This window comes from Engystomops pustulosus, chromosome 1 (genome assembly GCF_040894005.1).
Source record: "Engystomops pustulosus chromosome 1, aEngPut4.maternal, whole genome shotgun sequence".
Classification (NCBI taxonomy): Eukaryota; Metazoa; Chordata; class Amphibia; order Anura; family Leptodactylidae; genus Engystomops; species Engystomops pustulosus.
Genome location: NC_092411.1, coordinates 17952726 through 17965248, shown reverse-complemented (window position 1 = coordinate 17965248; position 12523 = coordinate 17952726). Strand labels below are relative to the sequence as shown.

At 42.1% G+C, this 12523-nt stretch overlaps 1 protein-coding gene and 4 non-coding genes across 7 annotated transcripts in view; all 5 read left to right on the top strand.

Moving 5' to 3' along the window:
- Positions 1-12523, top strand: part of ZFR (zinc finger RNA binding protein) — a 37078-nt gene that overhangs the window by 9391 nt on the left and 15164 nt on the right. For 2 of the 3 annotated variants that reach the window (XR_011853034.1, XM_072134337.1), the window contains exons 2-10: positions 2836-2973; positions 5079-5160; positions 7823-8105; positions 8234-8378; positions 8936-9181; positions 9451-9698; positions 10075-10266; positions 10812-11088; positions 12169-12356. Coding sequence is in view for 2 of the 3 variants with exons in the window: in XM_072134337.1 (XP_071990438.1) it covers positions 2937-2973; positions 5079-5160; positions 7823-8105; positions 8234-8378; positions 8936-9181; positions 9451-9698; positions 10075-10266; positions 10812-11088; positions 12169-12356 (1698 nt within the window). In the remaining variant the exon portion in view is untranslated. The remainder of the gene's footprint in view (positions 1-2835; positions 2974-5078; positions 5161-7822; positions 8106-8233; positions 8379-8935; positions 9182-9450; positions 9699-10074; positions 10267-10811; positions 11089-12168; positions 12357-12523) is intronic. The other variant, XM_072134346.1, reaches the window with a different exon arrangement.
- Positions 1754-1890, top strand: LOC140087715 (small nucleolar RNA SNORA66). Its single transcript, XR_011850028.1, has one exon. It is a non-coding gene; the product is annotated as a small nucleolar RNA SNORA66 (small nucleolar RNA).
- On the top strand, positions 5235-5369 carry LOC140087748 (small nucleolar RNA SNORA66). The gene has a single exon (XR_011850030.1). It is a non-coding gene; the product is annotated as a small nucleolar RNA SNORA66 (small nucleolar RNA).
- Positions 9866-9996, top strand: LOC140087737 (small nucleolar RNA SNORA66). Its single transcript, XR_011850029.1, has one exon. It is a non-coding gene; the product is annotated as a small nucleolar RNA SNORA66 (small nucleolar RNA).
- LOC140087704 (small nucleolar RNA SNORA66) lies at positions 11200-11334 on the top strand. The gene has a single exon (XR_011850027.1). It is a non-coding gene; the product is annotated as a small nucleolar RNA SNORA66 (small nucleolar RNA).

Sequence of the window (12523 nt, the reverse complement as noted above, 5' to 3'; positions counted from 1 at the left end):
ATAATAAACCAGGAATATGTACTTGTAGACTGTGGTAATCTTATATTTGTTATCCATGACCTACTTTTAAACCCCCCCCCCCCCCCCTTCACTGTAGGAGGTTACTTCAGGCAGAAGGAAGGGAAGTGAGGGGGAGACAGTGTAACAGGCTGTGAAGCTACCGCATGGAGGAGCTTTGGTAACACCCCCTCACCCCACCCTAGCATTTTTGGTGGATTAGCTTGATTTTAGAAGTAAGGAGGTCATTAATCACGTCTGTCATGGTTCCTGGGTCTTTTTGCTCTTATACAATTTTCATTTGCCAAAACATATTTTGGAGAAGGCTTGTTGTACATAAGCAATGATCAGTGGTACAACAAAGCGTTCTGCAACTTTCTTGTTTACACTGAATTTCTCACATTTTTAGGATTTCTTCTATCACTATAAATGCATTGCAGATGTAATGGAGAGTGATCATGTGACAGGTTCTGATTGTGTGGACGGAATATGAGCCAGGACCTTATAATCATTGAGTAAAGGGGAGACAGAGCATTCTAGAAAGCAATGGACACTTTCATGATGCAGTTTCTGGTCAGGCTCTGTTCACATGGACTTTTTGTTTCTAGCTTATTCTGTCCTCTCATTGTTACATAACAGAGAAACTTTTGTTTCAGTTCAACCACATTGAGTTGAATAGGACTTTCCGGCTAAATGTTTGACTTCAGGTGGCCTCTCGCTGTCTATTGTATAATGGTGGCCGAGTAATGACATGAAATACCAACAAAACGCATATGAGACCATGAGTAATGACATGACCTGGGAGTTATGAGACAGTTTAAAAAATGGAGACAGTTTAAAAATAATTTCTTAAAAATTTGAAAAATGTTATGATCTATTCATGATCTAAGGATTTAGGTCAGGGGTGAGCAACATTTATTGGTGTGAGGGTCATACTGCTCAACTATAAGGGACCACAGCAGTAGCAGACAAATGACTCCTCTCCTATCCTGGCTCTTCTTCTCCTACATGCACAGCTCTGCTCAATGTCCTCTGCTGGTTGTATGCTGCGGCATCCCGGAGCTCCTGGAGCTGGAGAGGACGCTGGAACAGTAAAGATGACAAGTACTTGCCACTTTGAGTCCTCACCTGTTCCTGGGACCGCTCTGCTCTGGGTCCTGACCTCGACACAGTCAGGAGTCGGCACACAGATTTGAGCGGCCGGGGAGGACCTGGGAGCAATCAGAACTTCAGCTTCAGTTGCACTCCCCACTGTAGTCGGTGGGTGTTGTTGCGGGCTGTCACTTCATGTCATGTGACCAAAGTGATATCATTTAAGGTCTTCCTAGCATTAAAAAAACATACCATCACACCATGCCTCCATGGAGGGTTGGGGGAGGAGTAGAAGTCCATGGAGGCGGCTGTGATTTCATGTGATCAGATACATACATGGGGTACATTTTGAAAATGTAAAAGGTACAAGACCCTTGATGACATCACCTTGGTCACATGACATGAACTACTTAATAGTAAGGAGGCATAAGGCATGGGAAGGAGTAAGTGGGAGCACCCTTAAGCCCTCTGATGCCAGGTAACAGTTTAACTAAGTAACTAGTTTATGTGAAAATGTAGTGACAGGTTCCCTTTAAGGATCGCACATTGTGCTGTTTCTAGAATGAGCAGATTGGATAGAGGCTACTGCTTCCTATTAATGGTTACACGTCTTCCTTTGTAATTCTTGAGACGCAGATGGTGAGATTTTCTTTTATTTTTTTTCTTGCAAACTAGATCACCAGGCCAGCATGTTGTTGTTGCTGAAGCAAGGGGAACACGTTTGCTAAAATAATTTTGGTTCTAGAAGCGCCAGGCCCTTCATAATGTGAATGTGGTCATAGCTTCTGTGCCAGTACACTCCTAAATAAAACCGGAACTGGGTTGTTGTTGTCAGGACATTTTTGGATTTCAATACTAAAGTGAATCGGATCTTGGGTTGGGATCGCTGTTGGTTAGTCAATGCAAATTCGATGGTTATACCCATCAATGATTTATGTAGAACAAGACATTAATATTCGATAGCTAATTCAGATCTGCATGCAACACGGCTCCGTCCTATGCACTGTGTATTTCTGTGAACCCTGGATAAGCTTTACAGGTCTGTAAAGAACCCAAAGTCCTGTCAGTATGAAACGGATCAAGGGACTTTGCAGTCCTTGATACTGCGCTTCGTAAAGGTGGGTTCTCCGCAGTCGGTCCTCCATGATCATTAATTTATCCAATATGCTGTGAATAGAGGATTATATATAACCTGATGCGGCCCCTTTCATTTTAAATCCCAAGCAATGGCCAATGTAAGAGCATTGACTACTGAAATAATATTTGTTTGAACTCAAACTCTTTGGAATATTAGCAATTAACCATGACACCAAGGCGGCACAGTGTTCTCCTGCTATGTATGTATTTTGCCTGTGTCTATAACCCCCCCCCCCGTATACGGCTTGTTAGCCCCAGCATCGATGACCTTGTGTGAAACGCGTGAGGGGAGGGGGCGCAGGCCGCTTAGCGTCTTGGCCAGTAATGAAGCCTGTATCCCTGATTGCATCATTAGCGATGTGACTGGCTTGTTTGTGCTCCGCTCGACTTGTCATTTGTTTTCACGCTGAGCATTTGGTTTCTTGATGGAGCCGGAGCTGTGTGACCTTCTTCTCCTCCTGTGATGAGGGAGAGCTGCTTCTCCACACTCCTCAGTGTCTCCATCAGCCCCGAGCAGTCAGTAATAAGACAGCGGATTAGGCTAAGCAGCTTTTGCATCTCTCCTCTGGAATTCCTCTCCAGTAATTGAATTTGTTCTTCTCCTTGCAGATTTTTTTTTTTGCACAGGACCCGCAACTTCTCACTCCCGCCCGTGTGAGTTATGACCAGGCTTTGAAATTTTTTTAGCTTGACAACAGAAAGAAGAACCCATGATTCCTATATGCCCTGTAGTCTCATTCACCTATGGTAAGCACTTCTTTATTTTTTCTTGTGTTTGTTCGTCTTGGCAATGCATACTGGATCTATGTACTGAATGCACAGCAATGGTTCATGTTTGGGACTGAAATGTTTGTTTCTTTGTTCATTTTGCAAAAGTTTATTATAGGCAAAGTTCACAACATTCAGCATTTTATCTAATATGTCACATAAGTGCCTGATGTTATGGGATCTGTATGCTTGGACCCTAATGCTCACAAGAACAGGAACCCAAAGACTTGTGTGTAAACAGTCAAGCGCTTCCCCATAGAAGAGTAGTGAGTAATGGGACTGGCTGAGTGCCGTACTCCATTTCTATCCACACACGATCACTTAAAGGGGTGTTTCCATTTCAGCAAATAAAGGTTATTGTTTGTGTATTGGAAAGTTACACAATTTTGCAATATACTTTCTGTATCAATTCCTTACAGATCTCTGCTTGCTGGAAGCAAGCTTCTATGTTTACTACAAGTGGATAGAAATCTGACCACGGTCACACAGGTGCACGGCTCTTTATAAATTACTGTCTGTGATACTAACGAGCCATGCACCTGTGTGACATAACATTACCATGGTCTGATTTCTGTCCACTGGAAGTAAACAGAAGATTCCTTTAGAACAACAGCAAGCAGAGATCTAGAGAACAGCGAAGAATTGATACATAAAGTGTATAGCAAAATTGCATAACTTTTTATCGTACAAACAATAACATTAATTTGCCGAAATGGTAATACCCCTTTTAAGGATAGAGAATAGATTTTTATGGGGGAACCCTTTTATAGAACACCTTATGTAGAGATTGTGCTCTACTATACACAATACAAGGAGTCACTGGGAAATATACATATATTGCCTTTTTATAGTCCATGCTTCATTAATAAAGTTAGCACGGTGTTAGACATTTGAAGTTGTCATACAAACATCTGCCCATGGAGTGCCCATCTGGTTCTCCATGTAGTTCTCAAACCCAAAGTACTTTGCAGAAGCTTTTGCAGAATGAATGAGATTTTACATATTGGTACGAGAAGAGGCAACATATAATTTATGTATCCGCTGATGTTCTCCTTCACTTACATTCTGGTGCACAGATGCCTTTAGCTTCAGAGATGCCGTACGGTGACCATGTATATTTATGTCATGGTTCCGGTTGCTCCTCTAGCATTTGTGGAATGTAAATTGTCACTTTCACAACTAGTTATTATATTATTGAACATCCTTTTGCTAAAATTGAAAAATGGCTTATAGTTATGTAAAGTACTGTATAATAAGTTTTGCCTTTTAGTTAGCAATTGGGAGACGTAATGCACCATCAGTAGATTTCTGTATGGCCCTATTAAAAGTACTTAAAGGCTATTACTAGGATAGGTTATCAATATCTCATTGGTGGGGGTCTAACACCTAGCACCCCAACAGGTCAGCTCATCTCTTCAACCCATAAATGGAGAATGGATACTGACTTCTCTTTGTGTAGTGGGAGCAGTAACCTGTCTAACTTTGTTCTTTACGATTTATTACCTCCTGGTGATTTTATCAATTACTAAATACCATTCAGTTCATTATGGCACCAATAGTTTGTGATGTTGTAATAGTAATGGACAACAAGTAGAAATTTTGTTTGCAGCTGTGGCCAAAATGCTGTTTAAGACCCAAATCAACCCCGTAGATCTGTACAAGACTTGTCAATTGTGCAAGTACCTTTATGGTAACGCATGTAGACGTAACTACCCATTTAGTTTTGCCCAAAATGCTGCGTCAGATTATAAAATGGTTTATCTTTACCTCGGTTAAGCTCATTGATCACTGCAGTTGTTTGTGGAAGATGGATCTGTTTCCCGGCTTTGCAGCTACTCTGTTTAAGTTTCTGCAAAGCAGAATCAAGGCCTTGGGTTTGTTGCTGTGTCACTTATTGAAGATAATAATAGAATAACCTGCAGGAAGCCGCAGGGTTCTCAATGTAAGGTTTAATGAGCTTAGATCTGGCTCTTTCCTGCATTGCTGCATATACGCTCCTGTTCTAAACGCCATTGTTATTGTCAGCGTGCATTATGTTGTTTATATGATGTAAATTTTTATTTTTTTTTTAATTTCCATATCAGTGCCCAGCCGGCTGGGTGAAGAAGCCAAAATGGCTACTGGCAACTACTTTGGATTTACCCATGGTGGTGCAGCTCAGTACAGGTAAGCTATTGCCTCATATCCTCATATTCTTGATGGTATTGAAATTGAGACACAAATGTGTTGGTGAATTTTTCATGCAAACTAGATCACCAGGCCAGCATATTGTTGCTGAAGCAAGGGGAACACGTTTGCTAAATTATGATTTGGTTCTAGAGGCACCAGGCCCGTCGTAATGTGAATGCGGTCACAGCTTCTGCGCCACCACATTGTAAAAATCCACACGCTTGAGCAAAAAATCTGCAGTATAAAGCATGGTGAAGTCGCAGCAGAAGTCAGCAAATTTATAATGCAGACGATGCATTTCACTGCTTCTACTATTGGACAGGATGGTTGTAATGGTATAAAAACAGTTGTTTTGATAGCTATGACACAAAGGGGAATCTGTCCACGTCTGAAATGCCATGTGCCACATTTATTGAGGGTTTTAAACCATTTTTGTCAGTTTTCTTATTTGTCTTAAAAAAGGGGGGGGGGGGGGCATTACCTCAGTAAAAGGGGACATGATCGTCCCAAAAAATAATGTAATATTGAGACACAGCAAATGAGGCCGACTAACAGGAGGTGTAAAATAAAACTTCCCAGTCTTGCACCAAATGAAAAATTCAGCATCAGACACAATGAAAAATCTGGCGCTGCAGAGAACTGTCTACCTCTTACTATGCACTGCTCTAATGACTGACTCATTCATACATCTCCCCTATTAAGTTCAGTTCAGATGACCATAGTCTTCCCAGACCATAGTCTTCAACACAGCCAGAACATGGCTCTATGAAAGAAGCACAGCATTGATGTGAATAAAGCTCTCAACGTGAGATAGAGAACTTACTACAATCTGCAACCCCAGCTGTATCACACTCGGCTCCTCCAACCCTCTCAAACTATGGATACCTGTTATATGTATTCAGAGTAGGGTGCCGAGGATGAGATATCAAGAAGGAAGCAACTTCCTCTGATGTCTTATAAAGTTTCAATTATTTCATTCTTGATATATTTCATGAAGGATGACATAAAAATTGAGCAGCTGACTGCTCTATTTGTGTGATCGATTGTAATCTCTCATCACAGCTCGTACTAATGTGCCACGTTGTGATGGCGCTGCTTACGACGCTCACTTCATTAATTTATCACAAATTAGCACTTTCTAGTCAGAGTGAGAAGTGTGGATTCAGTGGGAGCCAGGAACCGTCTGCCACCAGGTCTTATAACTGGGTGACGGAAGAAAATGTAAAGTCAGGACATGATACCTGAGCTTTGTTATTCACACCAGGGGATGTGCAATTTACAGAATGTCAGTAACAAAAGTCTCAGGGTGTTCTTGCCTTTCCTGCACAGTATCGATCATGTTACATGTCTTTCCTGTGTTACATCTTGTAGCCGCTGGCAGAGAAGGGCTGTACGTCTCTATATCATGTACACAACAATCTGTATTTCGTTACACTTGGCCGCCTCATTGTTGTCCCTGTTAGGTTCTTGGAATCCAGTCCTGTCGTTTTCCCCATTTTCCTATGAAACGTTTCTCATTGTTCGCTGTAGTTTTCATTAGTTGAGTTTGCAAGAAGTTACAGTCACATTGGTACTCTTGGTTCATTTGCTCGGGTTATGGCACAGCTGAGTTGGGTGTCACCATTTCTCCTCTCTGCTGGGGTGTTGGTTATTGAGACATTCATCATAGCCGTGACTGCTGCGGATGATGTGCTGCGTGTATAATGTTGTTGGTTGACACATACCCACTCCTGTGTTGTCATGATGGAAATTCAGTGATGGGTGTCCATCCATAGGGACCCCATGCATCATGAGAAAAAGGAACCAGTGGCTCCATTCTTTAAAGGGGTTGGTTCTTAAACTACTAATTACAGTATTTTTCGGACTATAAGGCGCACCGGAGTATAAGGCGCACCATCAATAAATGCCTGCTAAAATGTCTAGGTTCATATATAAGGCGCACCTGATTATAAGGATGAATGACCAGCAGGTGGCAGACCTGTGCACAGTTCAAGGCAGCTGTTGTCTGGAAGTACGGTTCATATATAAGGCGCACTGGACTATAAGGCGCACCTTTGATTTCTGAGAAAATCAAAGGATTTTTTTGTGCGCCTTATAGTCCGAAAAATACGGTACCTATTCATAGGATGAGTCATTAGTAGTTAATCATTGGGGTGGGAGACCTGGCATCCCTGACGATCAGCTGTTACATACACGGCTCTATCCATAATTTATTACCTTTCCAGTCACGCTGCAGTGACTGCTGTCTTTTACTTTTGAGAACTGCACCTGCATATGTCATTAGTAGTAGAGAAGCCTGTAAACCAGCTTTTAGGGGGGTCATTGTTCTCAGTTTTTGTGATTTTTTTTTTTTTTTTTTTCTTCCTTTTAATGGGACTGTATAAATCCTGTAAAGTTACAGTATAAAAATCTGTTGTGTCTAATGCATGATAAGTCTAGGATCTGTTCACATAAAGTTCATGCCAATAAAGCTCCCATCTCACACGATGAACAAGGTGTTAGTTTTGTTAGGAGTCTCCAAGTGATACCAATAAATTAGATGTGACCTGTGCATGATACTCTACCTCTGCAATAAGTGTGTCTGTGTTATCTTTACTGCACATTACACTTTTCTGATCTTGCATTTTCTCAACACTTCTTTCTTTTATGTTTTTCGCAGCCAGCAGCCAGCTTCAGGAGTTGCCTATTCCCATCCAACGACTGTGGGCAGTTACACTGTGCACCAGGCTCCCGTCGCTGCTCACACTGTTACCGCAGCCTATGCCCCGGCCGCTGCCACTGTGGCCGTAGCTCGACCCGCGCCGGTAGCTGTGGCCGCTGCTGCAACCGCTGCAGCTTATGGTGGTTACCCCACAGCTCACACAGCGACAGACTACGGTTACACACAGCGGCAGCAGGAAGCTCCACCGCCACCCCCTCCGGTGACTACACAGAACTACCAGGTACTAGAATAATCACTGCACAATGCCCATTCACCTTTAACTGAGCCTTTGTCTGATTCACTAGACTTTGCAAAAATGGTATGATCTGTATGTAAATGTCTAACATCTGTACAAATCTTCTCCTTCAGGATTCATATTCCTACGTAAGGTCCACAGCGCCAGCAGTAGCTTATGACAGCAAGCAGTACTACCAGCAGCCCACTGCGACTGCCGCAGCTGTAGCCGCTGCAGCCCAGCCCCAGCCATCTGTGGCAGAATCCTACTACCAGACAGGTAGGTCTTTTAATAGTTTCTTTTTGGGGAGTATCAATGATGAATCAATCAATTTGAAGTATATGTTGCTGATTGAAAAAATTAGGGAAGAGAGGGAGGGCAACATACTCATTAGATGGTCAGCCAAACCATAGTGTCATAATCAGCCAATATGTAGGGGGGGGGGGGGGGGTTTAGACTTAAAGAAGTTCCCTGCTGACATGGAATTGCCAATATCTAAATTCATAATTATTCTTGTGTGGTTTCTTTCTTAAACCCTTGGACCACAGGCAAAAGTGTCACTGTTGTGCACAGGGTTTATGTTTTGTGTGTCCCTGGACTTATTGAATGACATCCACTGCAAGCTCAGCATATTGTTTAGTTAAGTAAAATCAGAATGGCTCTGTATGGGGAAGAGATTATCTGCAATCTTTATAACCTGTAAAAAAAATTGTTTTGAGGCTTTTTTTTTGTGCAAATATTTACTTTTTATTTTAATTTATGATCCATTACCCAAAATCTTGCAACTAAACCACATTGTTTTCTGCAATACATCTTTTCTTCCTCCTGTGTACCAGCTCCTTTCGCCTTGTCTCTTCCAGTTGCTCCCAAGGCTGGCTACAGCCAGGGTGCTGCACAGTACACACAAGCGCAACAGACTCGTCAAGTGACAGCCATCAAGCCTGCCAACCCAAGTCCGGCTACAACTACCTTCTCTATATACCCTGTATCGTCCACTGTGCAACCCGTTGCTGCTGCAGCAACTGTGGTTCCCTCATACACTCAGAGCGCCACCTACAGCACAACTGCTGTCACATACTCTGGTAAGTATCCTTCTCTATTTTTGTATCTCCTCATATTGCAGATATTCCATAGGGTTTTCTCCCGATGACCAAATTCCTACGAGTGTTAGTATATGGAGCTGCTGTGGCACTCTGGCAAGTGCTGTGTGTGCACATAAGCTACTTTGTCAGAGTTCTGCTTACATACGCAGTTGTACCTAATCTTAAGGGCATTTGTCATTACCTGTGCATGTTATGTTTAGTATTAGTGTAGGGTTCCTAAATTTAGATTTTTACAATTTACCCAACAGGTACCACTTACTCCGGTTACGAAGCCGCAGTCTACTCGGCAGCATCATCCTACTATCAACAGCAGCAGCAGCAGCAACAGAAGCAAGCGGCGGCTGTAGCAGCAGCAGCAGCCACCGCGGCCTGGACCGGGACCAACTTTACAAAAAAGGCTCCGTTTCAAAATAAGCAACTTAAGATTAAGCAGCCACCTAAACCACCTCAAATCCATTACTGTGATGTCTGCAAGATTAGCTGTGCTGGACCTCAGGTGAACCTCAGATTAAGTTTTCCTCTTCCTGTAAAGTGGCTTTTCACCCATAATCTCTTGCTGTGTACATTGTAGCTATCACGCTCTACAAATGATTTACTTTAGATCAGCTCTAGAAAAGTACTTATTGTAAATTCTATACATTTTTGAAGCAGGTGGAAGCTCATTTGCAAACAAGATCACTAGCTCTGCAGCCAGTTGCAGAAGCGAGGGAACACGTTTGCTATAAAAACTGATGTAGAAACTGAAAAGGCAATAGAATTGATTCTGTTGCTGTGTAGATTTCTACACAACAGGTTTTGTCATGGCTCTTGTACTGTAGGCCCCTGCTGCAGGACTGTAGTTATTTACTCTTGTTGTTTGCTTTTAATGACAGACCTATAAGGAGCATTTGGAAGGGCAAAAGCACAAGAAAAAAGAAGCTGCCTTAAAAGCCTCCCAAAACACAACCAGCAGCAGCACAGCTATCCGGGGGACCCAGAACCAGCTCCGCTGTGAGCTTTGCGATGTCTCTTGCACAGGGGCAGATGCATACGCTGCCCACATCAGAGGTGCTAAACACCAGAAGGTACATTTATACTTTATAATTCAGCCCATACAACCCTATTAACGAGGGGTTCAAGTTCAACAGCCAGGGACCTTGCATCTAGTCTCACTTGTGGTCCTCTCCGCAGTAATGTTGACAATGTAGACATTGCTATCCCAATGCATAAGTAGTCAGTGGTGTCTGACACACTGTACTGCTGATCAGCTGTTTTAATCTGTGGTCATGTATAAAGATACAAAAATATTTTGCACTTAACGCTGCATTAGAGTATTTTATACTGTGTCCTTTCCTTTCCACATGGTGTATCTGAGCCTTGGCTATTGGATCAGCAAAGCACCATCTGCCACGGGAGATTCTGCTGTCTCTTAAATTTTCTGATGCTTCTAAAAAATCTTTAGCCTTTAAGTTCAACATTTTAAGCTAATCATGCTCAAGAAGTATGCTGAGATTTTTTTTATTTCACATAAACTATATGTGCTAAAATTATAATATAATATTAAATATTACAGTATATACAATGATATAATTTGGAAATGCTTGAAGCTCTGTCGTTTTATTTCCTTCAGGTTGTAAAGCTGCACACCAAGCTTGGCAAACCCATTCCGTCAACCGAACCAAATGTTGTGAACCAATCTGTCACTTCAGCAGCTGTCTCCAAGACCGCTTCCTCGTCTAACAGTACATCCAGCACTAACGGAGGCTCCTCTGTCACCACACCTGCTGCCAAACTGCTTACGTCCGCTTCTAGCGCATCTCTTGGCTCCTCGAGTGCAGGCAAAATGTCTACTCTCTCTTCTAACAGCATCGTGAAGAAAATAACCACACCAAAAATAACCTTTGTAGGCGAGTGCAAATCTTCTACTTTTTGTCTGTGTGAGAGTTTGGGGTGTCGGATGTTTTGGTTATCGGAGAATTATCATCGTTCTTACATTTCTGAAGCAGATGGAGGCTCCTTTGCAAACAAGATCACTAGCTCTGCAGCCAGTTGCAGAAGCGAGGGAACACGTTTGCTATAGAAAATAAAGTAGAAATGATCAAAAAAAGCTATAGAATTGATTCTATTGCTTTGTAGATTTCTGCAAAACAGGCTTTGTCATAGCTTTTGTAATGTTACTTGTTTGGTGGGCCAGTGCTGAGTCAGTGCTTTCCAATTATCTTCAATTGTTGAGAAAATTGGTGCATTGGTTTGGGGCTGAGCCTGTTTGTGTACCTGCGACTTCTGTGTTACCCAGCACAACTTATTTCACACAACTATTGACATATGCCATAGATATTAGTGATAGAAATAAGAAAATAGGTATGACTTAATGGACAGATGTATTTTTCTAACCTTATTTACTATGAACTGGTGCTCCAAGAGGCGCAGTTCTGCCCTCAGTGCACAGAGAAGCTTGTTTGGATAAAAATGATATATATATGTATATTTTTTTTTTTATAAACTACTACAAGCAGTCCCCGGGTCAAATACAAGATGGGTCTGTACTTAAGTTGAATCTGTATTTAAGTCGGAACTGTATATTTTATAGTTGTAGCTCCAGACAATTTTTTTTTTTTTGTCGCAGTGACAATTGAATTTTAAATATTTTGTGCTGTAATGGGAAGAAGGATTAAAAATAAAGCTTCATTACAGATACCTTACAGCTGATCATTGCAGCCTGCGACTAAATTAAAGCATCCAGAGAGGTCACCAGAGGTCACAGTGGGCAGAGAAGTCCGTCTGTAACTAGCTAACCGTGTGTCCTTAAGTAGGGGACTGCCTGTATTAATAAAGCAGGGAAAGTTTACGGAAAGATTAATATGGTCTCTACACGATACTGGTTTAACTTAATGGATGATCTTGGGTAGTGGAAATCTTTAAACCCCTCCTCCCCCCTATTTTAGGTCCTTCATATATTGATCATTTGTTGCTTTATCTCTCTCAAGGTGGGAACAAGTTACAGTCCACTGGAAACAAAAGCGATGATGGTAAAATGACGGATAACGTTAAGGTCGCACCGAATTCCAGCGCACAGTCACAAGAAGTGAAAATGGATCCAATGTCAGAGGCTGCTCACACCCTGGCCGCCCTGCAGAGCGACGTCCAGCCTGTCGGTCATGATTACGTTGAAGAGGTGTGTAGTCATATCCAATATACATTATTCTCTATATGTAATTGCATCGCTGTCAGTGATGTGGGGTTACTCCATACAAGACTACATGGTATGTTAGCAGTAGATCATTAAGCCTAGTTAATAAGACTCAACCAGGTTAAAGCAAGAGTAAAAGCACGATCCTCAGT